Source organism: Calypte anna, chromosome 28, assembly GCF_003957555.1.
Source record: "Calypte anna isolate BGI_N300 chromosome 28, bCalAnn1_v1.p, whole genome shotgun sequence".
Taxonomy (NCBI): Eukaryota; Metazoa; Chordata; class Aves; order Apodiformes; family Trochilidae; genus Calypte; species Calypte anna.
This window is the reverse complement of record NC_044273.1, coordinates 1325565-1347984: the sequence shown is the minus strand read 5'-3', so window position 1 is coordinate 1347984 and position 22420 is coordinate 1325565. Positions and strand designations below refer to the sequence as shown.

The window sequence follows — 22420 nt, the reverse complement described above, 5'->3', positions numbered from 1 at the left end:
GGGCGGAAGTGTCGCAGGGCGCGCGCCGGCAGCATGGCCGCCGCCCGGTGCTTGCGGCTCTGCGGGCGATGGCGCCCGGCGCTGCTGGGACCCGCCCGGCGCCGACCCGCGGCTGCCGCTTGCTCCTCCGGCGCGGTGCTCCCGGTACCGCCGGGCCCCTCCGGTCCGCTCGCCCGAGCGGCATTCGGCACCGGCCCGCGATGGCAGCAGCGCAGCCCCGGCGGCCTGGCGGGGAGCGACGCGATGGAGGGCGGCAGCGCCGAGGACGGGAGCGGCGGGAGCGGAGGCGGCGGCGGAGCGGACGCTGGCGGGGCCGGGCCGGTCATGACGGCGCTGACGCCGCTGATGGTCCCGGAGCATTTCCCCAACGTGCCTCTCATCGCCGTGACCCGCAACCCTGTCTTCCCGCGCTTCATTAAGATCATTGAGGTGAGGCACCCCCGAAGCTCGGCTGCCCCGGGGCCGTGGTACCGGGCCGTGGTACCGACCGGGGCCGTGAGAGGCTGAGGGACCGGCGGGCCCTGAGGCTGCGGAGGGAACCCGGGGCTTGTCCCGGCCTCTCGGCGCTTTCCCCCTCACACCCTCAGCTCCTTCTTTAGGGTTTGCCTTAAGTCGTTGGGTACCGGGAAGGGTCTCAGGGTGGGGGACGCTCGGGAGCCCTCTGGTTCGTGGTGTTTTTTGTGGGGACACGGCCTGAGAGCGTTGCTGAGGAGGTTTCATTTGGGCTGGGGGTTTCATGGGGATTGCATCAGTCGGTAACGCTGCCTGGAACGGGGAAGGTCAGAGATTCACGGAGAAACCCCAGAGCTGGGTCCGCTGTCCTCTCCCTGTTCTTTTTCTGAAGGTTAACCACGCGTGGCCTTGGGTTTGCCTCGTGGGCTTTTGTCTCGGCCCTGACACGTGTGAAGGCTGAGAGCTGGGAGCAGGAATCAGGAATTCAGCCCAGAGCTGTGGGGAGAGAAGGTGCTGGGAGGCGGCAGGGATCATCCCCAGAGTTCAGAGCGGGGGCTTTGCCCTCTGCACCTCTGTGGCTGTTTTTAAGAGCCATAAATCTGATCTTTGAGATGTTCACAGGCCAGAAATACCTTTTTATCCCTAAAGTGCAGCTCTTTGGGAACAAGTGCTCATATTTTTGCTTCTCCCCACTGTTTTTTACCATTCTCCTTTCAGTGTATGTGTGACAAGGACAGAGTCAGTAGTTTCCTGGTGCTGTTGCGCTGTTTACCATGATGTTATTCCTCCTGTAGTATTTTTCTGCACATTCAAACATAATACATGCAACTTGTGTCTTTCTAGATATTTTAGGGGTTATATAATATCCCCTAAATATAATATTTAGGGATGCAATCACACCTCCCTGTATAAAAGCAATTTCAATGCACAGTGTCTTACATTAAGATAATTGTTAAATGCTCTCTCTTATGCTTTGAATTCACCATGCTGCCATTTAATACTTTATTTCCTGACAATGTGGAGCCTCTGCAGTGAACACAGAATTGTTTGGATCCTTCTCTCTGCCAGTGTCAGTCGTAGTTTTGCACAATTCAGATAGGCAAAAGAGGCCAACAGCAGAGGGTTTGCTCATGTGTTTGTTGTCAGAAGCTTTGGGCAATGCAGCTTCTGTCCATCACTTGGAAATAATGCTCTGTGTGACTTTTGCAGCAGCCAAATTCATGAGGAGGTGTTTTCTCAGTTCAGGCTCCTGTGATAAGTTACAAGGGTGCTGGGAGAGATGTGACATCCAGAGGAAGGAAGTAAAGCAGGAATAAATGCACCTGAAGCAGGGACTCAGGCTGCTGGGTGTAGGAGAGTGACTGAACAGAGGGGGCTTTGGAGAAGAGGATTTAAAGTAGAGTGGGTGGGCAGAATTCAGGCAGTTATGGGGAAGATTGGACCAGCTCCCCAGTAGGAGTGGAGAACTGGGATGTACAGATATGGAAGGGAACAGTGATAACAACAGAAACTCTTACTAAGTGTTGTTCAAGTGACTGAGAAGTTTCTTGCTTACAAGACTTCTACGGATTAGTCCCAGTTTTTCTCCCTACTTTTGAGCTTCATTAGTCAGCTACTTGTTTTAAACATTCAAATGTCATGTTTCTCTTAATCATCAGCTTCCATATTACTGTCCCCTTAATGAGGGAAAAATTAAAAGAAAATAAATCTGTGAGTGGACTTCAGAATTGAGTCCTAGGGTTTTGTTGTGCCTGGCTTTACAAACTGAGGACACAAAGCTCATGGAAATCCCACCTCTGACTTCATCCCTGTTGTTGTCCCAGGTGAAGAACAAGAAGCTGGTTGAGCTGCTGAGGAGGAAAGTTCGTCTTGCCCAGCCTTATGCTGGTGTGTTTCTTAAAAAGGATGATAAGTAAGTCATTTCTCTTGAGCTTTTTAAAATTTTAAAAGTAAAGTATTTCTATCACTAGACAACTAAAAGCTCTGAGCTGAAGTTCCCTGCCTGGCAGAGCATTACAGAGATTAAATGTAGGTTTGGACCATCCTCTCACTATGACTGTTTTTAGTGCCACACCCAGCACAAGGAGCTTGAGCCTTGCTTTAGAAAAGGCCATTATTATTATTATTATTATTATTATTATTATTATTATTATTATTATTATTATTTGGGAGGGAGATGAACCCTCCAGGTCATTGGGTGATTTGGAGAGGGGCTGCATGATGCTAACAGTGAAACAACTTTGCCCCTGATCCCCCTTCAAAGTCCTGCAACCAGTGGTTGTTTATTCCTCTTGTAATCTTTCCTGCTTTCTCAAGATTCTAAATATCTAATCTTTTTTTTTTTTTCCTCCATAGCAATGAGTCTGATGTGGTGGAGGATCTGAATGAAATCTATCACATGGGAACTTTTGTGCAGATTCATGAAATGCAGGACCTTGGGGACAAGCTGCGTATGATTGTCATGGGACACAGGAGGTAACTGCCTCTCACCACCCTTCTTTACAAACACACAAGTCCCTCTACTGTTCTCACCACCTCAAATATGCATTTTCATGCCCAACTCGTGTAGGGCAAAGCTTTTCATAGAATCATAGAATTGGCTGGGTTGGAAGGGACCTCAGAGATCATCAAGTCCAACCCTTGATCCACTCCCCCCGTGGTTCCCAGCCCATGGCACTCAGTGCCACATCCAGGCTCTTTGGAAAGATCTCCAGACACGGAGAATCCACTACTTCCCTGGGCAGCCCATTCCAATGCCTGATCACCCTCTCCAGAAAGAAATTCTTTCTCATCTCCAACCTAAACCTCCCCTGGCACAACTTGAGACCCTGCCCTCTTGTCTTGCTGAGAGTTGCCTGGGAAAAGAGCCCAACCCCCCCCTGGCTCCAACCTCCTTTCAGGGAGTTGGAGAGAGCAATGAGGTCTCCCCTGAGCCTCCTCTTCTCCAGCCTCAACACCCCCAGCTCCCTCAGCCCTTCCTCACAGGAATTCTGCTGGATCCCTTCACAGCCTCCTTGCTCTTCTCTGGACCTGCTCCAGCACCTCAATCTCCTTCCTGAGCTGAGGGGACCAGAACTGGACACAGGACTCAAGCTGTGGCCTCCCCAGAGCTGAGCACAGGGGCAGAATCCCTTCCCTGGACCTGCTGGCCACGCTGTTCCTGAGCCAGCCCAGGATGCCATTGGCCTTCTTGGCCACCTGGGCACACTGCTGGCTCCTGTTCAGCTTCCTGGCAATCCAGACTCCCAGGTCCCTTTCTGCCACTCTGTGCCCAGCCTGGAGCTCCCCATGGGGTTGTTGTGGCCAAAGTGCAGGACCCGGCACTTGGAATGTTGAACCTCATCCTGTTGGAATCAGCCCAACTTTTTTTCTTTTGTTCCCACAACATATCCTGGTGGTGCTTCAGTGCTCCAGCCCCAGAGTCTGTGTGCTGGGCCAGATGTGACAGGTTAGCCCCAAAAAGGAAGAGCTCCTGTGTGTCATTCTGACATAAACTGGACTGTGATGCAAACAAGCATTCATTCAATGGGTTCTTTGACAAATTTAGTAATGGTGAAAGAAATTCTCTGGAACTAGCTGTTGTTTTTGCTTCAAAAACAGAAAGAAAAAAAAGTGTTCAGTACTTAAAGGGGGGCTGTAAAAATATGGAGACTCCCTGTTTACAAAGGGCCCCATGGACAGGACAAGGGGCAATGGGTACAAGTTGATCCTGGGGAGATTCCAGTTGAACACAAGAGGAAAATTTCTTACCCTGAGGACAGTCAGGCTCTGGAATGGTCTTCCAGGAGAAGTGGTGGATTCATTCCCCCACTTTGGAAATGTTAAGTCTCAGCAATATTAGAGGGGTTGGACCAGGTGATCCTTGAGGTCCCTTCCAAGCTGACTTTCTATGAAGTGGTCTGGGGCTGTTATGTCTTATCTACAGAATCCTTATCTACAGAATCCTTATCTACAGAATCCTGCCCCAGGACTGAAGAAAAAAGTATTATTATTGGGGCTATGGGTTTAGCTATTTATGTGAAGTATTTTGAGTAAAGACAACACAAAATTACAGTTTTAAAGACATCAAATGTTTAATTATCATTAGAAGGGAAAACACAAGGACAGAAATGTGGTGAGAGAGACAGAATCAGAGTGGGTTTTGCTTTGAACCATTGCTTTCTTCTCCCACTCACTTGGCTTCTGTTCTGGATGGCAGAGAAGAAGGGGCAGTACTTCTTGAAGCTGAATTTGAGTTTGCAAGTCAGCTTCTTTCCAAATGAAGTCTTCAGTGTCCTGCTGCACAGCCTTGTTTGATCAGATTTTGGAAATAATCATTTTTTTGTTTTGGTTTACTTGAAATTAAAATATTTCCCTATAGCTTGGGCAGCCAAAATAATCAAATGAGGTGCTTTGCAGGTATGGGTCCTTTAATTTCTAAATCCCTCCCTTCTAGCATGCCTTCTGGGGCAGGGCAGCAGTTTCTGTAGTCAGTCCAGAGTTATTGCTTGCTGGCTGTCCAGCTGGTTGCTGCCAAACTCTTTTCCAGGTGCCCTGTGAGGGGATGTTCTCCCCACCAACTGATTTTCACCATCAGCAACCCCACCCTCTACAAAATATTCTTTTTTAGCTTGTCTGTGACTCTGTTCTGTCAACAGAAGCAGTCAAAATTAACCAGAAGTTGCTAGTGGCAGACAGAGAGGCTGAGTAGCTCCTTTTTTGGTTTTTTTTTTAAGGAAATAACATGGAAAAAAAAAGATCTGTGTCCTGTGTGTAATGAGTCTGCTACACCAAAGGCTTCTGTGGACTCCATGTTCAGAGCCTACTGGGACAACTTTGTCAAATGCTGCTGCACTTCCTGAGGGTTTGCCCAGGACTTGTCTTTAGTGGGGAAACTTTCAGCCACCAGGGAGTTCAAGATAGGGATGTCTTTCAGGAGAACTGTAGGTCATAATCTGTGTTTAAAAGTTCTCCTATGAGGTTGGATGCACAGCAGGCAAAATTCAGAAACATTTAAAAACAGTGAGAGGGAAACTAATTATTTAGAAGGTGGATGTGCCATGTGGTACAGAGGGATTAATAATTAATTGTTGGGGAAGATATTGTGGGTTTGGTCCCTATTAGGATCATAATGTAGGGAATTTCTTTGTGCAATAGAGCAAAATTTCATCTGTCTAGGTATGAAAGGACCTCAAGGTTTCTTATATTGAGTATTCAGTAAGTAATGCAGGGGCATGGAACTGGATGATCTTTAAGGTCCATTCCAGCCAAAACCATTATGTAGTTTAAAGTTTAAAGTCTGTGATGTAGTTAAAAGCAGAGACTGATTGCTGAGAATCAGAAAACTGAAAAAGCAGAACTTTAATGCTTCTCAGGAGAGACAAGAAGAGGGTATGAATCCACATAAGAGTTGTTGGTTCATGGAGCTAGAAAACCAGCTCCTGAGCAGACAAATTAACAATTATGCCTTATTAATTGTTCTTTTATGTGCTGCAGCTGTCACTGAGAAGTCAGTCTGTGATGCCAGGCTTTGTGTGCATGTGTTCACCTACAGTATTTGGATTTTTTTTCATATAATCATTAAAAATTGATTGTGTGGTTCTGCAGAGGGTTTAACCCAACAGTTTATGTTAAAGCTGCTGTCAGCTGCCCTGGGCCTCTCATTCCCACACCAGCAGCCTCATTCAGGGGTCACTTAACTTGTTGGGATAGCAACTTCTTATTGTAATTTTCCTGACCATGTCCTATCTACTGCTTGATTACTGCTGTTTTATTAAACCAAGCCTTATTTTTACAAAATGAACATAAGCTAAATCTTGTCAGAACACATACAGTCAGTCACCTTTGTCAAAGTTTGACATTTTAGTTTGTTCAAAATACAACTTAGGCCCTGAAATCCCATAAAACATGGGAATGATTTCTTTCAACTTTCAGGATTCGGATAACCAAGCAACTGGAGGTTGAGCCTGAGGAGCCTGAGAATAAACAGAAAGTTAGAAGGAAACAGAAACGTTCTAAGAAAGAGACTGAAGAGGAGCCTGGATCCAAGGACCAAGCTGTGGAAGTACTGGATCCTGTAGCTGCTTCCTCTCAGGAAGTTCTGATGGTAGAAGTAGAGAACGTGGTTCATGAAGATTTTCAGATCACAGAAGAGGTTAAAGTGAGTGAATTAATTATGCAAGCCTGGACTTGCCCTGTAGAATTGCACCTACATTTCTTTCTTGAAAGGAGGAGTTCCAAAATCAGGCTCTAATTTCAGCCCTCAGAAACCAGCTCCTCCTCCTCACAGTCAATGCATGAGAGGATTTTGTGAAAATAGTTATTTTTCATTGCACCAGCTCAGTTCCTTACAACTGGTCACTTCCAGAAGTTGCTGAATGAAGAGGCTGGGTTTAATCTGTAATATCCTCCCTCAAACTGAGTCTTGGTTCCAAGATGATGAGTGCTCAACCTGATGATCATTTCTGGCCAAGAAGCAGTTAAGTTTTGTGCCTGCAGGCAGCCAGGCTGTTGCCCTTTTGCCTCTCCTCACCTCTGGGAGGAAGGATGTCCCCAACACCAGGTCACACAGCACTGGTGACACAGAACAGGGTGGCCAGGGCTGTATTTCTGTGCTCCCATGCTGGAGAGGTTGGGGAATGTCTGACAGACCTTGTCTGTCCTTTTCTAGGCTTTTTGTTGATCAAATCTTTGTTGTCTTTCCAGGCACTTACTGCAGAAATTGTCAAAACAATCCGGGACATCATTGCCTTAAACCCCCTCTACAGGTTTGTATTTCCCAACCTGTTTTGGGATCAGCACTTCCTCAGGATGCAGTACAGGATGAGGTTTTCTATTCCAGTTATGCTTTTGTTGGAATGAAGAAGAGGTATTTGTTGAATTCTCAGGTAGAACTTTGGTTTGGATGCCAAGCTTTATCAGCCCTGATTGGAAACAGAGGGGAAGGTTTGAAAACCTGATGTAAAATTGGGATCTGAGTCCTGGGGCAGGTGATCTGGGTCTCACTGCAGTGTCATGGTTTGATCCTTGTAATGGGAGCATAGTTAGAGCCTTAGCATACTGCCACACCAAAACTTTGCATAGATGTTATATGGGTATTTAAGACTTTTTGGTTTATTTATCAGTAATCATTCTTTTTATCAAGTGATTTATGTGTTTAATCAGATTTAAATAAATTAATTACTTTACTCCGTCCTAAGTGAATAACTCTGAGGATGTTCTGTTACAAAGGTTAAAGTTCACTGAGCATTTTGGGGTTTTTTACTCTTTTTTCAGAGAGTCTGTGCTCCAGATGATGCAGGCTGGGCAGCGTGTTGTGGATAACCCTATCTATCTGAGTGACATGGGTGCAGCACTGACAGGGGCAGAGTCACAAGAACTTCAAGACATCTTGGAAGAAACCAGTGTAAGATAAAGCTTTGAACTAAAATTTTTAACTGAATCAAAAGTATGTCTGTTTTATGACTTGGTTTCTGGACCAGCCTCAGTACAGAGGGGATTTCAGAACCATCTTTGATGGTGGGTTGGAATCAGTGCCAGGCTTCTGTTGAAGGCTCCAGTGTCATTATCAGAGTCCTTACTACCTTGCCTTAAGGGAATGGCTGGATGCTCTGATTTGGTGGCAAATCATTCTTTTTTTGCTCATTGGTTGCTTGTTGTGGAATTACCACAGGGTTGGGCTTGTAACACCTGCAGGTGCTGGCGAGTCCTCCCAGACAACCTGTTTGTTGGAGCTTTTTGTTCTTCCTTTCCCACAGGGAGTTGCCAAGAGTACAGTGTCTGAAAAACAAGTCAGTAACTTATTTTTTCCAGATTCCCAAACGTCTTTACAAAGCCCTTTCCCTGCTGAAGAAGGAATATGAGCTGAGCAAACTCCAGCAGCGCCTCGGGAGGGAGGTAAGGGTTTCAAGTAACACATACCTTGTGGGTATTTATATCATCTCCCCCACTCTGGTGCTCAGCATGGCCAGGGAGGAATTTTAAAGCAAGACAATGGTACGTGCTCTAAGGAGAGGTGGTTTTAGAGTTAAAATTTCATATATTTCAGTTAGAAATTTTTCATATGTGTTGTAAAAATCACAACCTGTGAGGCCATGGCCTCCCTGCTAAGTGTGTCCAAGCTGTAATCTCATGTAAGGAGGTAAATCCTGCAAGTTTCCCAAGTAAAAATATGCAGCACAATGTTGTTTGTACTACATGATAGTGTAAATATAGCACAATGTTCTTTTAAAAGACCCTCTGCTAACCCCTGTGAATTGCAGGAGTTCCTGACTGTTAGAGGCTTGAATCAGAATAAAATAACTGCATCAAGATGGTAACTCAGTATGTGGAGTACAAATATTTGTGTATACTGAGTTGAAAGTTCCAGGGATTATTAAATTCCAATAATTGGGGCTTTTAAATTTCATGTTAAGTGCAAAATGCTTTTGGACCAGAGCAGGAATTGTTGAATGCTTCTGAAGCAAACTGGACATGTGCAGCCTGTGGGATGCATCCAAGGATGTGGAGAGGGCTTGGCAATGTCACTGTTTTATTGTCTCTTTAAAAGAGTGGTGATAGGGGAGGCTCCTGGCATGTGGAAAAAGGGAAATGTTGTGCCCAGGTTCAAGAACAATTGGAGATGCTACAAACATGCCAGCCTGCCCCCTGTGCCTGGGAAGGTTCTGGGGAAAGTCCTCCTGGAAGCCTTGTACAGGAAAGTGAAGGATAGGATTTGTAAGGGATTTTCTAAGAGCAAACTGTTCTTCAACCTGAGAAACATCTTGATTGCCTTGGCTGATGACAGGGCCAAGAGTTCAAAGGGAGAAAAATGGCTGTTGCATACCTTGACATTAGCAAGGTCTTTTTTATGGTCAGCCATAGGGCTCTTATGACCAAAGTGGGATGGAGGAGAAAGTGGGTGAAAAAAACTGTCTTGACTACTAGATAGAAAGTTGTGATGAACACATGAAAGCCTGACTGCAGCTGGCTTCTGGTGCTGTCCCTGTGGGAGTCAGTAAGAACTCCTCAAGTTCAGCTGAGAGAAATTCCTAGTCCCACATGAGAGTTGGAATAACTCTGTGTAATGGGACAGGCTTTGTAAAAAAGGATTTTGAGGCTCTGATGTACAGGAAGCTGAGCATGAATTAGCTGCATGGTGGGTCCTGTTTGCAGCTGTGGAGACAACAGCTCCAGAAAAGTGGGTTTTCTGCTGTTTGGCACCAGGCAGATCACATCTGCCCTTTTCTGCTCAGCTTTTGGTCTCCTCAGCACACAGAAAACACTGAAGTACTGAGGGATTTGTGGCTGGCAGAGGCCACCAAGAAGCAGGGGGAGCTGGAGTAGATCAGAGTCACTTCTTATATCAGACCATGCTGCAAATTCCAGGCAGGATTTGCAGTTGCTGAGGTTGTAACTGGGCACTGGAAGCATCTGATGCTTGATGGGTTGTACCAGGGACAGTGTAGTTACTGTACTTGGTGCTGTGTCCAGGTTGAAGAGAAGATCAAGCAAACACATCGTAAATACCTTCTCCAAGAGCAACTGAAGATCATTAAGAAGGAGCTGGGGCTGGAAAAAGAGGACAAGGATGCTATAGAGGAGAAATTCCGTGAGCGACTGAAGGACCTGGTGGTGCCAAAGCACGTCATGGATGTCATTGATGAGGAGCTGAACAAGTTGGGCTTGCTGGATAATCACTCCTCAGAGTTCAAGTGAGTGCATGGCTGTATCCCCCACTCTCAGGATTAGTTGGGAGAAGGAGAAAAATCAGGGCAATTCTGTGAAGTTCTTTCCTTTATTTTCTCTTTTTGTCATTTTTTTCCAAGTGTAGTCTGTCACCTCATCCTAGCTAGAGAAGTGTTCTCCAGGTATCCCAGTGTGCTGTAATTTGCCTCTTGGGTTGTTTTAGGTCTTTGCTTGCAGCCTGACACTGTGATAATGAACTCTGCACTTCCTTCCTCCTTAGGAAATGTGCAGTGTTTTGTTCAGCTCTTAATTTTGGCTCTTCTAGCTTGTACTCAGGTGTTCTCATTAGATGTGGGAGAAGAGAAGCTAATTACTGACACAGGAAATTGGCTCAGCTACCTGAGGTGGTCCCTCAGGTATGGGTTATACCTTATAATCCATGGCAGGATTGTCAGAAACTGAGCTTGCTTTGAACATTTCTGGCCTGTTGAGTTGGTGTGTGCTGTACAGCACAGCAGTGCACTCATTAGCCCTTCAGTGTCTTAGATCTTTAATTGTTTTACAGAGTAAGAGGCTGTGTTAGAGGGCAGACAAGTCATTTGGATGAGAAACATCTTGATAATCTTTTAGGAGGAGGAAGGAAGCTGAGAGAGACACCCTGGGCTTCACAACCAGTGTAGGACCTTTCCCTCAGAGCAAGAACAGTGGCAGTGAGGTTGCCAAGGAAATACTTGGGAAAGCACAGGCAGAGGGCTGTGGGAATTGCCATGGAGTGAACTGGGATCAGCCAGCCAGGCAGGGGCAGGCTGTGCTTCTCTGCTCATGGCATCTGCATCTCTGTTTCCTGCATCTTTTTGTCCTCTCTGTATGTGTGAATCCCTGATGTGGACATGCACATCTTTAGCCAGATGAGTGCTGCTTTTACACACTCAGGAGCAGTCTGTTTGAACTGATATCTCTGTCTTAGCTTCCCCAGTAACACCCTTATCTTCCCATCTTTAGTCCTTGTTGTGTTTTGCCTTGCTTCTTAGCCAGGAATCAATCTTCTTTAAGTTGTCTTGTCCCAGTGGAGAAAACAGAGAACACCAGTTTTCTGTCTTTAAGTTTCATGACCTGATCCAAACAGTTGGCAGTAGCACACAGCTGACAAACAATCATCTCCAGACAAAAACCAACCAAGAAAATCACATGGGGAGTGTGTGTGTGTGTGTGTGTGTGTGCAGAGATCTTGGTGAGCTGGAGGTTCCTTGCCTCAGGAAAGCAAAAACTGTGGATAAAAAAAGCTTTGTTTTATTTCTGAGGGGAAGGCACAAAACAATGAAGACCATAATGAAAGGTTAGCAACCACTGCCCAAAGAATGATGGGTTTTGGGGTTTTTTTAGTCCTTCTTCCATGAGTTTGTATCCCAGCTGTCCTGGTTGGGGCTCTTTTGGGTTGTGGTTAAGTCCCTCTCATTTGTGTCTCTGTCAGTGTCACACGGAACTACCTGGACTGGCTGACATCCATCCCCTGGGGGAAGTGTAGTGAGGAGAACCTGGAGCTGAGCAGAGCCCAAGCAGTTCTGGAGGAAGATCATTATGGGATGGATGACGTCAAGAAGAGAATTCTGGTAAGGCAGGAGCAGGCAGTGTGTCCCATGCCACACTCTGAGCATCATCAGGCATTGCTGTTGTGTTTCAGGTTGCAGTTCTCCACTGAATTTGTGTTACTTCAGCAGTCAAACAGAAAGGTTAAAGAACAGAATGTTCTGGTGATCAGTTAATAGCTTTTAATTACTCATGGCAATAATTGCCATATTCTTATTTCAGTATTATGCTTTTGCTACTTAATGCTGAGCAAGTGAATAAGTGTCCAAGGGAAGCAGTCTCTGGATTTTAATCATTTTGTCCAGAGACTGCTGAAGTGGTTCTGCTTGACTGGCAAAATGACTGCCTTCCCATAACACAGTAAGACTCTGCTCTTACCTCTGAAATGAAGAGGGTGGAAGTCAGCAAAGATTCATGTTTGCCTCACAACCTTTTTTAATACCCAGAGTTGTGTTTGGTGCTGAAATCCTTACAGTCTGTGCAGTACAGATGGGGAAGTTCCCAGTGTTGCCTTTGTCACTTTTCCCTGAGGATGTCTGTGTTTGCTGTGGTGAGTGAGAGCTGTTTTAGGTGGGAGTAGACACTTGAAACAGGTTGCAAGAACTTCAACAAGTTGCTGTGGGAACTGCCCTCCTTTCTAGGGGGTAGGAACAGGCTCCCTGTGGCCAGCCCAGGCTTTCAGGCAGTGAGAGAGAATCCTGGAGCTGGAAGGATTTGTATCAGACAGAACAAGTGCATGAAAGTGCCCAGTGGAGGGGAGAGAGGTGCAGATCCTGACTTTGCATTAAGAAATTGTGGTGAGAGTTTAGCAGATGTGGTGAAGCTGTGGAGTGAGGCCATTCTTCAAGTTGGCCATTTCCTTCCCAGGAGTTTCTTTTGCCATCCCCATGTACTGGATGTAGCAGAGCTTTGTTTTTCTCTGGGGACAGCACTGGTGGCATTTGTTGCAGGCCACCTCCAGAACTGTTGTGCAGGGAAACCATGCAGGCATTTCCTAAGCTATTGGTCTGATTAGTAAATCCTTAAACATCCTGGGATTTTGCTTTTATTAGATGGTTTTGTTACAGTCTCTTCTAGAAAAAGGTAAAGATTGTGAAGTATCTTCTCCCTGCCAGCATAAGGGGCTTTCTCCTCCTAGGAGCACCCAAGACTTGTGACCAATCTGTGAATTATGATTTATGGTAACTCTGTTGTTGCACATTTGCAAACAGATAAATTCTTGAGGATCAATCTCCTGTGTTGCTTGTCAGCACTGTTGATGCTGATTGGGCCCAACTTTCACACAGAAATACATTCTGACAGGTCTGTGGCTTTGCTTATCAATGACATCAGTTCCACACAAAGGAGGGAAAGCAACCAAGAGGTGGGATTTGAAGGCACTGGGATAAACCTGTGCAGGTTTGAGCCTGAATTGGGTTGGAGCTGTCCCCCTGGCCTGATGCTGCTGTGGTGGAGGAGTTCCAGGCTCCTCTTTGCTGAGTAACTGCCTTGTTCCAAGGAACCCTCTGCCCACTTGCTCAGTGATTTGTTCAGTGCAGGCATGTGAGCTGTTAAAAGTTGAGTTCTGAACTGTGATCTTTTGATTTCTCAGCTGCTGAGTGTTACTAAAGGTTACTAAAGGTTTGCCTAGGACAGGAGTGTAAAAAGATGCAAGTTTAACTTAGCAAGGAAGAAGTGATGCAGTAGGAGCTGCTTGCATTTAGCTTCCTCACTCAGGAGAGGACTAAGAGGAGCTGGGAGAAGAACTGGAAATCTGTCTGCCCACAGCTGGAGGCAGAGACTGCTTCTCCTTCAGAGACTGCACAAAACCCAGGGACAAAAGCTTTTCAGAGGTTATTTTTACCTCTTTTCATAGCTTCACCACACCCTGCCCTCCCTTCTCCCTTCCCTCTCCCCAACTCCTTTGAGTCCTGTGTACAATGCTCATTTTGTCACCATTGTTCAACCTGATAACAAATAGGTTTTGATGTTGCTGCATTTGTTCCCTCCTCACTACTGGTGTTTCCTTTGCTCTGCAGGAATTCATAGCAGTCAGCCAGCTCCGAGGATCCACCCAGGGAAAAATCCTTTGTTTTTATGGCCCCCCTGGGGTTGGCAAGACCAGCATTGCTCGTTCCATTGCCAGGGCCCTCAACAGAGAATATTTCCGTTTCAGTGTTGGAGGGATGACTGATGTAGCAGAAATAAAAGGACACAGGTCAGTGTCACTTGGGCAGTTTCTCTGTCCAGGAATTTTTCTTGATGTTGTCAAAATAGAAACCAGGCTGAAGTTGAACGTGTGGGATTTTTATTTTTCATCTCTGTTCTGCCAGCCCTTGCTGAGTTGGGATATAGGAGGAGGTGAGGAGGATGGCAAAGGGCAGAGTTTGGAATATAATCATCTGTGTGCTTATGGGAGGGCTTTGAAAAGCTGTGTGAGGTACCCAGAAGTGTTGGAACTGATGCCAAATTCTAATTCATATCTGCCTATAAATGCCAGCACTGAAGAATGGTGCCAGTTTGAACAGGGTCATTCATGTGTTCAGGTGATTGAGAGTTGGTTTCTAAGCAGGAGGGAGGTGCTGTATGAGGAAAAAAAGTGTTCCTAGCATTCATGAGGAGAACAAGAAGACAGGAATACAAAAATCAGCTGCCCCAACCCTGCCATGGATTTGGTTTCCTTCCACATACACCTGAAAACAAAACTGTTTTCAAACTAGTAACTGCTCCTCAGTGTGAGGTTCTTCCTTCAGTGTGAGGAACCTGGGAGGTTCTGCAAAAAAAAAAGACAAAAGCAGAGAGAAGTGTTTTATACACAAAGGCTGTTTTTTGCTGATAGCAATTTGATCATCCTTTTTGGTCCCTACCAAGTGAGGGAATGCAATGTTCCCTTTTCTAATGTTTCTTAGAAGTAACTATCCCAACACACCTGTTCACAGGGTTATCTCCCTGCATCCCTCTAACTTAAAAGTGGTTAACAAAAGGTAAAAACTGCAGTCTGGTAGCCAAAATTTGTGTCTGATCTCTACTAGAAATAGACTAGATGGGTCTTGGTGCTTAGGATGGTGAAGCAGAAGGCTTTTGATAGATGTAGAAGAACTCTGGACTTGTTTTCCAGCAGGACACAGCTGTTCCATCAGCTGCATGCTGTGTTGTGTGCTCTGCTTTTCAATGGTTCCCTAAATCCAATCTCTGGTAAACAGGAGGACCTATGTGGGAGCAATGCCAGGGAAGATCATCCAGTGTCTGAAGAAAACCAAGACAGAGAATCCACTTATACTGATTGATGAGGTGATGTATCTGGGCTTACTTCTAGTTTTTGCTTTTAAAAACATGTCTTAATTTTTGACCCAAATGGAAGAAGTGAAGCAGTCCTAAAAAAAAAAAACCAAAAAAGAGGATTTTAAAAAAAATTATATGAGACCAGGCTCTCAAGTGTTTTGGGTGGCAGGATACCTTTAGAAGCTTTGTTTTCTCTTCCTATAACATGCTTCAACTTCAATATTTCAGCTTTAGCCTTCTCATTAAATTGCAGCTCATGGGAGCTGGATGGATATTCAGAGGCTGCAGTAGCTCCTGTGTTCCCTGCCTAGGTGTGGGTACAACAAGGTGCACAAAACCCCTGATGCATGTGTGAGTATTAGAAAGAGTCACTCTCTCAGTAGGTCTGAAGCAAGACTGGAAGAAATAAGATGCTTACAGTCAATTAATGGTCTGGTTGGAGAATAAAAGAGCTCAGGGGCTACCAGCATAGTGCTGTGTGCTGCAGCAAGCAAAGACAGAATGGAAGAGGAGGTGTTCAGAACAGGCTCAGGGGCTCTCTCACCTCTCAGTGCTTTGGGAAGGTGAACAGGAGATGGCCTGGAGGGCCAAGACACTGGATAAGGATTTGCACTGAGGTGTAACCACTGAGGATGTTGATGAAACCTGGAGGTCATGGCACTGGGGTGGTTTTGGTGTAGTAGCAAATGTAATTACACCATGAAATGTTAATGGGAGAAGTACTGAGGGCAGCCCTCTGGTGACCTCTTCTTCTGAGGACATGAACAGTGCTGAAAGAGACCTGAACCTTGGACATAGTCCTGGGCAGCTGGCTCTGGGTTGCCCTGTTTGAGCACAGAGCTGGACAAGGTGACCTCCTGAAGTCCCTCAGTCAGTCTGTGGTTCTGTGAGAGCAGCAGAGGTCATCAGCTGAGCTGTGATGAGTGGCTGTGTGCAGGCACTTTGCACCTTGGGCAGAGGAAGGAGTGGGTCTGAACTTAGGAATTAGGGAAGTTATATGAGGTAGCACCCTGTAGTGCTCCCACTGGGGAGGAAGTATTCTCATCTGTGACTATTTTAGCTTAGCTTACCAAGTAGTAGCCCACTAATCCATGATAAACCACCTGCTTTTCACTGTACAAATGAAATTCCCTGAGCTTTCATGGACCTCTCTATAACACTAAAAGCCTCCTGTGTCTCAGCTGTGCCAGAGGTGCCATGTGCTCACATGGTAGGAGTGGGAACTGCTGATAAACTGGTAGAGGAACACAGGAAAATGTTCAGCTGGAGCCTATAAAGAACCTTTGTATGAGAATGTATCGTGGTGACAAACTTTGTGGAGCATTTAAAGCTTTTCTCCCATAGGTGGATAAAATAGGAAGAGGATATCAAGGGGATCCATCCTCTGCCCTTCTAGAGCTGTTGGACCCAGAACAGAACTCTAATTTCTTGGATCATTACCTTGATGTTCCTGTGGATTTATCAAAGGTACTTTATGCAGAGGGGCTGGAATGCATGAGTTTGTGCTGATGCAGATTTCCTGTCCATGGAAAGATGCTGCTGACATTTCAGTCAGTTGGCAAGTCAGCCAAGTGAGATTGAGGCACAAGTGGTGGAGATCTGCCTCTGCAGGAGCTGCCTTGAGCCAGGGTGCTGTTCATGCTTCAGAGAACAGAAATCCCCAGGTCCTGTAGCCCTGGGTCCCTGCAGAGCCAGGGACAGAGCTGTGGGGGCTCAGCTGGCAGAGGCAGGGGGTTGCTGTGAGGTGAGGTTGAACTGGGTTGTCTTCACACAGTGGTGCACTTTTTGTGCATCTTGCATTAGCTGCAGAATTGATGGAGATTTTTTTATACATCTTATGGATTTTTTACCCATATATAAAATTCAGTTGCTTTTTGTGATAATTTCACTGGAGATAGAAATAATCAGAAGTGAGATCCAGATATCCCCACACAAGTAGTTTCCTGATCTAGATTGGACCATTCTAATTTCCCAGTCTGAGGTGTGTTTATTTTTAAATGTTTATTTTGGGGGCAGGAAAGATCCTACTGCCCAGTTCTAAAATGCAAAACTTTTCCTGTAATAAAAAATAAGCTGCACTGTACAGGTTCCAGTAATAAAAACCAGGTTAGGAGATAATCTTGCTCCAGCCCTGCAGACAGAGAAACACAGAACTGAGGAATTATTGCTTGGAGCACATGAAAATGCTTAATAAGATCTTGTAATGTTTGTAGGTCCTTTTTATTTGTACTGCCAATGTAACAGAAACCATTCCAGAGCCACTGCGGGATAGGATGGAAGTGATCAATGTCTCAGGATATGTGGCAGAAGAGAAACTTGCAATTGCAGAGGTGAGAGAAACCATTCATATGCTGGGAATTATATAGGATAAAATGGTTTTGGCAGATTCAGGCCCATGTATTTACATCCAACTATGCCACAGAAAAATGAGGCCCTGACATTTTGGACAGGGATCCTCTGATCTGAACACCCAGTTAAAATAACTTCAGTGTTCCCCAGGCTGTGGACTCCAGCAAATGGCATGGAGCTAATAATAGAATGAAGCTGCATGAAGTGATACCACCAGGGTTTTTTTGTCTAAAATACTAACAGAAGGATGTGGGGGATGGTTTCTTTCAGAGGTACTTGGTCCCTCAAGCACGAGTTCTGTGTGGCTTGGATGAAAATAAAGCCAAAATTACATCAGATGTCTTGACTGTCCTCATCAAGCAGTACTGCAGAGAGAGTGGGGTGAGGAATCTCCAGAAACAAGTAGAAAAGGTGAGGGAAAGTTGTCTTTAACTCTGCTTCAGCCTTCTCAGCTTTTTCTACAGAAACAAATTACTCTCTCACTCAGGTATTGAGGAAATCTGCCTATAAAATTGTGAGTGGGGAAGCAGAGATGGTCCAAGTAACACCTGAGAACCTGCAGGACTTTGTGGGAAAACCAATCTTCACCGTGGATCGGATGTATGAAACCACTCCCCCAGGAGTGGTGATGGGGCTGGCCTGGACAGCTATGGGTGAGATAAAGAGGCTTTGGGCTTAACATCTGCATTTCAGTATCATTTTCAAAAAGGGAAAGTGAGAGTAAAACTAAATCTTCCCTGGAGTCCAGGGAATTTCCTCTCCTGGCAGCAGCAGAATTAACTTTGGGGGCATTTTAGATCCTGCCTGCTTTTTTATTATCCTTTTTTATTCCCTTACCCATCCTTACTTTAGCTGCAAGCCAGCACGTTTGCTCCTTGTGCTCATATCCCATGTGAACCACATGGAACCACATCAGGAACAGGAATGACCAAGGGCATTTGCCTTTTCAGAGAGAACAGGAGCATGTAGCTTCCTTGAGAGCAGGAGGTGCCACCCTGACCTGGGGCACAGCTGGGGCACAGCTGGGGCATGCTGGAGCTCTTCAGTGATGCTGCAGCACTGACCTGGCTTTGGATGACAGCTCTTGTGGCACTGAGTTGGGGTGGGATATGGATATGGGTCTGGATACAGCCTGCAGCAAACAGAATGAGTCCCCATCCTGAGTGACCTTGGGTAGAACTGAAGGGTTACAGAGGAAGAAGGGAAATTGATGCCTGACACTGGAAAGCTGTGCTGGCTACAGGTGTGTTAGAGTGTGAACTCATCATGAGTTTTGTCTGCAAAGAGAACCATGGCAAGAACTGATGATTTCCTGGAAATGGGAGCTGGATCTGTGTAGTTCAAAGAAGCAATGAATGGAAACTGTCAGTCCAGTGCTGTTGAGTTTTCTCAACCAGAGAAGCCTTCCTGAAGGGATTCAGAGAGCAGATTCCAACTGCTCTTTATCCAAGAGCTGGTGTCCCATCAAAGTCTTGGTTCCAAATTCCTGATGTTGCTTCTGCATCACCAGAACCTGCTGATTTGATTTGCCTTGTAACTTTTCTCAGGATGTTGTTTTCTTTTCTCTCTTAGGAGGTTCCACTCTGTTTGTTGAAACATCCGTGAGGCGACCCAAAGAAAAGGAGAACAAGGATGGGTCCCTTGAAGTAACAGGGCAGCTGGGAGACGTCATGAAAGAGAGTGCCAGAATAGCTTACACCTTTGCAAGAGCCTTTCTGATGCAGAAGGACCCCAACAATGACTTTCTCATGTCTTCCCATATCCACTTGCACGTGCCAGAGGTAAAGGGATGCAGAACCCACAGTGTGCATGGCAGCCATGGTTTGCTCTCCTTGGCATGAAGCTGGAATGCACTGAATTTGTCCACGTTGCACAGAATGCCATCTTTCAGCAGGAAAACCTAGGAAGCACTCTCAGGAGCTGTGTCTCCATGTAGCAAGAATACAGGGATTGTAAAATGCTGTAAGGAATCTTAGACTTGTGTTGTAGCTGCTGGGCTTGTGCAGGTGGGGACACCATGGCACAGAGAGAAGTGATTTGGATAAAAGCTTGTATGCAGCCACAAGGAACCCAAAGTTTAGGTCTCTGCATTACTAAGTCTTCCTTAAGGCTTCACCAGGGCATTTGTACATGATTAAAAATACTGTTCTTGGTCTTTGTGCTGGGGTTCCTCCTCCATATACCATCAGCAATTGCATTTTTCCAGTGTTTGAGACTGCAGAGGAAAGCCCATAATGCTCAGAGAGGCTCAGGCACTGTGGAACAGTGAGCTGGTGCTTTACTGCAGACAAAGTTTGTGCAGTCCCTGTGCCCAGGCTTTGGTTCTGAACTGCTGCATGGTTTGTCCTTGTTAATGCATGCAGGTTCCCTGGCTGCAGCTTGCTCTGTGGCTGTGCCTGGTGTTCACACTGTGTTTCCTGTGCTGATCCTCCAGGAAACAGACATCACCTCTGCCTCTGCTCCCTCACAAAATATCCCTCTCTTCTGCTACCTCAGAGACCTGTGTGAGCTCAGATAAAGCCAGATCAGGCCTGGATTTTGTTGAGCTTTCTGAACTAAATTCTCTTTTCTGCCTTGAATGATTTTCAGTATTGTTCTCCACTGTTTTGTGACTCTTGAAGCTCTCTTCCCTTGTCATGCTGACCTCTGTTACTTGTTTCTTTTAGGCTTAGGTCAACAGAAAGTTTAAAGCATTCTTTTTTTTAAAGCTTAAAGCTCTATTGTGTGGGTTTTTTTCTCATGTTGCTTATTCAAAGTCCTGAGCTTGATGAGTGTTGTGGTGGCAAGAGGGCAGAAACCGAATTGTAACTCATGGAGTTTACAACTAAGGAAACTGGTGTCAAATATAAACCAGTTCAAACAGCAGGATTCCACCAGGGACACTTCCACAAAAACCTCTGTGAAACCCCTGAAATTTGGGGCTCTGTTAAAGCAGCAGTGACAAAGGTATTGCCTGGCTCTGTTCTCTTGAAGGAAGGCATTGTTTCTTTGTTTGTTTGTTTTTTAAACAGGGAGCAACACCAAAAGATGGACCCAGTGCAGGCTGCACCATAGTCACAGCTTTGCTGTCCCTGGCACTGAACCACCCCGTGAGGCAGAACGTGGCCATGACTGGAGAAGTGTCACTAACTGGGAAAATCCTTCCTGTTGGTGGAATCAAGGAGAAGACCATTGCAGTAAGGGCTCTGGGCATCATCTGTGGGAGAGAGCCCTGGATTCAGCTGGGTGGGGATGGGGACAAGTGGAGTGATGGGAGAGGCAGTGACCCAACCCCCAGTGTGAGGGAGGAGGTGGAAGCCCAGGGGCAGCTGTGCTGAGCTGGTTCCTGGGTGTGAGGGATCATCTGGTTGGAGATTAGAGAGAATTTCTTTCTGGAGAGGGTGCTCAGGCATTGGAATGGGCTGCCCAGGGAAGTAGTGGATTCTCCGTGTCTGGAGATATTTAAAAAGAGTCTGGATGTGGCACTGAGTGCCATGGGCTGGGAACTGCAGCAGGAGTGGATCAAGGGTTGGACTTGATGATCTCTGAAGTCCCCTCCAACCCAGCCAATTCTATGATTCTATGATCTGGGTGTTCACTCCTCTGCTGGCCCATGCCAGGCTGATCAGCTTTGCTGGGCTGAAAATCCTCTTTAAGGAGGACATGGATTCAATCCTTAACACTGAGGCTCTGTTCCCCAGTTCCAGATTGAATTTGTCCACCTTAAAAATTCATACAGACAGCCCTGGTTTTGTGTTTTAAATAGAAGGAGCTTTTAGCATCTTGCCTTTTCCCCTGTGAAGTTCCTTTGTACATCATAATCAAGTTGCTTAATCCTTTTTTCAGGAAGCTTTTATACACCAAGTTCTCTGACATATTCTTGCAAGCACTGTGTTTACAGTGCTACTTGATTTTTTTTTTTTTTTTGTCCTTTTTAGTTTTCAGAATTCTTTACCAAGCAATGAATCTGTCTCTCTCTATTTTCATCTGCATCTGCTCTCTGTTGGAACCCTGGGGAGCTGGGGCTTTGCAGTTCTGTCCTTGAGTCAGCTTGGGCTACAGCCTTGAGCACTGGGATTCCTTTTTCTCACCTGGCTCTAAAATGGGTCATTTTGTGGTTTGTTCTGTGGTGGTCACTACAGGACCAGTATACAGGAGGATTTATGGCCCTGGTGCACTTGCAGGATGTGTACAGGGTCACCCACAAACTGCCCTGGACCAGGGGGCTCCACTCTGCTCCTTCCAGAGGTGCCCACTCAAAGGTTCTGTAGGATAATGCTGTGGGTCATGAATATTCCTGTGTGGGGTTGGTCTTGTTTCTAATTCCAACCTTTGATTGAAGGGTTTATCCAACTTGGAAAAGACTTTTAAAAGTGTAAATTAGCATGAATTGCAGTAAAAAATTCCCCAGAGTGTTGCTGTACTCCTGTTAAAATCCCTTCCACTTCAGCTCTCCCTGCAGCTGAGGGACTGGGCTGACCTAGAACATGACCCATCCTTGGTGACACCTTCACCAGGAATCCCCCTGCTGCTCTCCCAACAAAGTAAAGCCAGATCACACTCCTAAATAACTGTTCCTACTCTTGCTTTCTAAAATGGGAGTGTTTCCAGTCCCCTCCTTGATTTCTAGGACTCAGCTGACTGCATGACTTTCTTTTCCCCACAGGCAAAGAGGGCAGGTGTGACCTGTATCATCCTCCCCTCAGAAAACAAAAAGGATTATTATGACCTTGCTGGATTCATTACAGAAGGACTGGAAGTGCATTTTGTTGAGCACTACAGAGAGGTGTTTGATATAGCATTTTCCCAGCTGGGTTCCACTGGAGGATTTGCAACGTGAGGGACAGACTGTGTTCCAGCCATCCCTGCTCTCCAGGAATGAGGTGATCCTGGGGCAATCCTGAGGTGGGACATGGAGCTATTGCTGCTGAGCAGCTGCTGAGCTGATTTCTGGCTTTGGTAGAATAAAGTATTTCTCACTCTTTAATATTATGATTCACATTAAATATTTCCAATAAAGTGGTGAAATTTTACCTAAGGAATGTGCATGTTACCACCCACCAACACTGAAACCAGCCTGGTGGCTTCTAATTAAAAGATTTTTGTTCTTTCACTGCTATTTTAAGTACCTGCTGATGGAAACACT

At 45.8% G+C, this 22420-nt stretch overlaps 1 protein-coding gene across 1 annotated transcript; it reads left to right on the top strand.

Annotated features, from left to right (window-relative positions):
- Positions 1 to 258: 258 nt before the first annotated feature.
- LONP1 (lon peptidase 1, mitochondrial) lies at positions 259 to 22312 on the top strand. The gene is made up of 18 exons (XM_030466418.1): positions 259 to 429; positions 2277 to 2365; positions 2809 to 2928; positions 6367 to 6592; positions 7138 to 7199; positions 7708 to 7837; positions 8245 to 8328; positions 9904 to 10124; positions 11570 to 11708; positions 13704 to 13882; positions 14868 to 14955; positions 16291 to 16413; positions 17160 to 17276; positions 17566 to 17706; positions 17783 to 17948; positions 18868 to 19076; positions 20307 to 20471; positions 21941 to 22312. Exons 1-18 carry the CDS (start codon positions 325 to 327, stop codon positions 22112 to 22114), a joined length of 2538 nt encoding a protein of 845 aa, XP_030322278.1. The 5' UTR covers positions 259 to 324; the 3' UTR covers positions 22115 to 22312.
- The last annotated feature ends 108 nt before the right edge of the window (positions 22313 to 22420 follow it).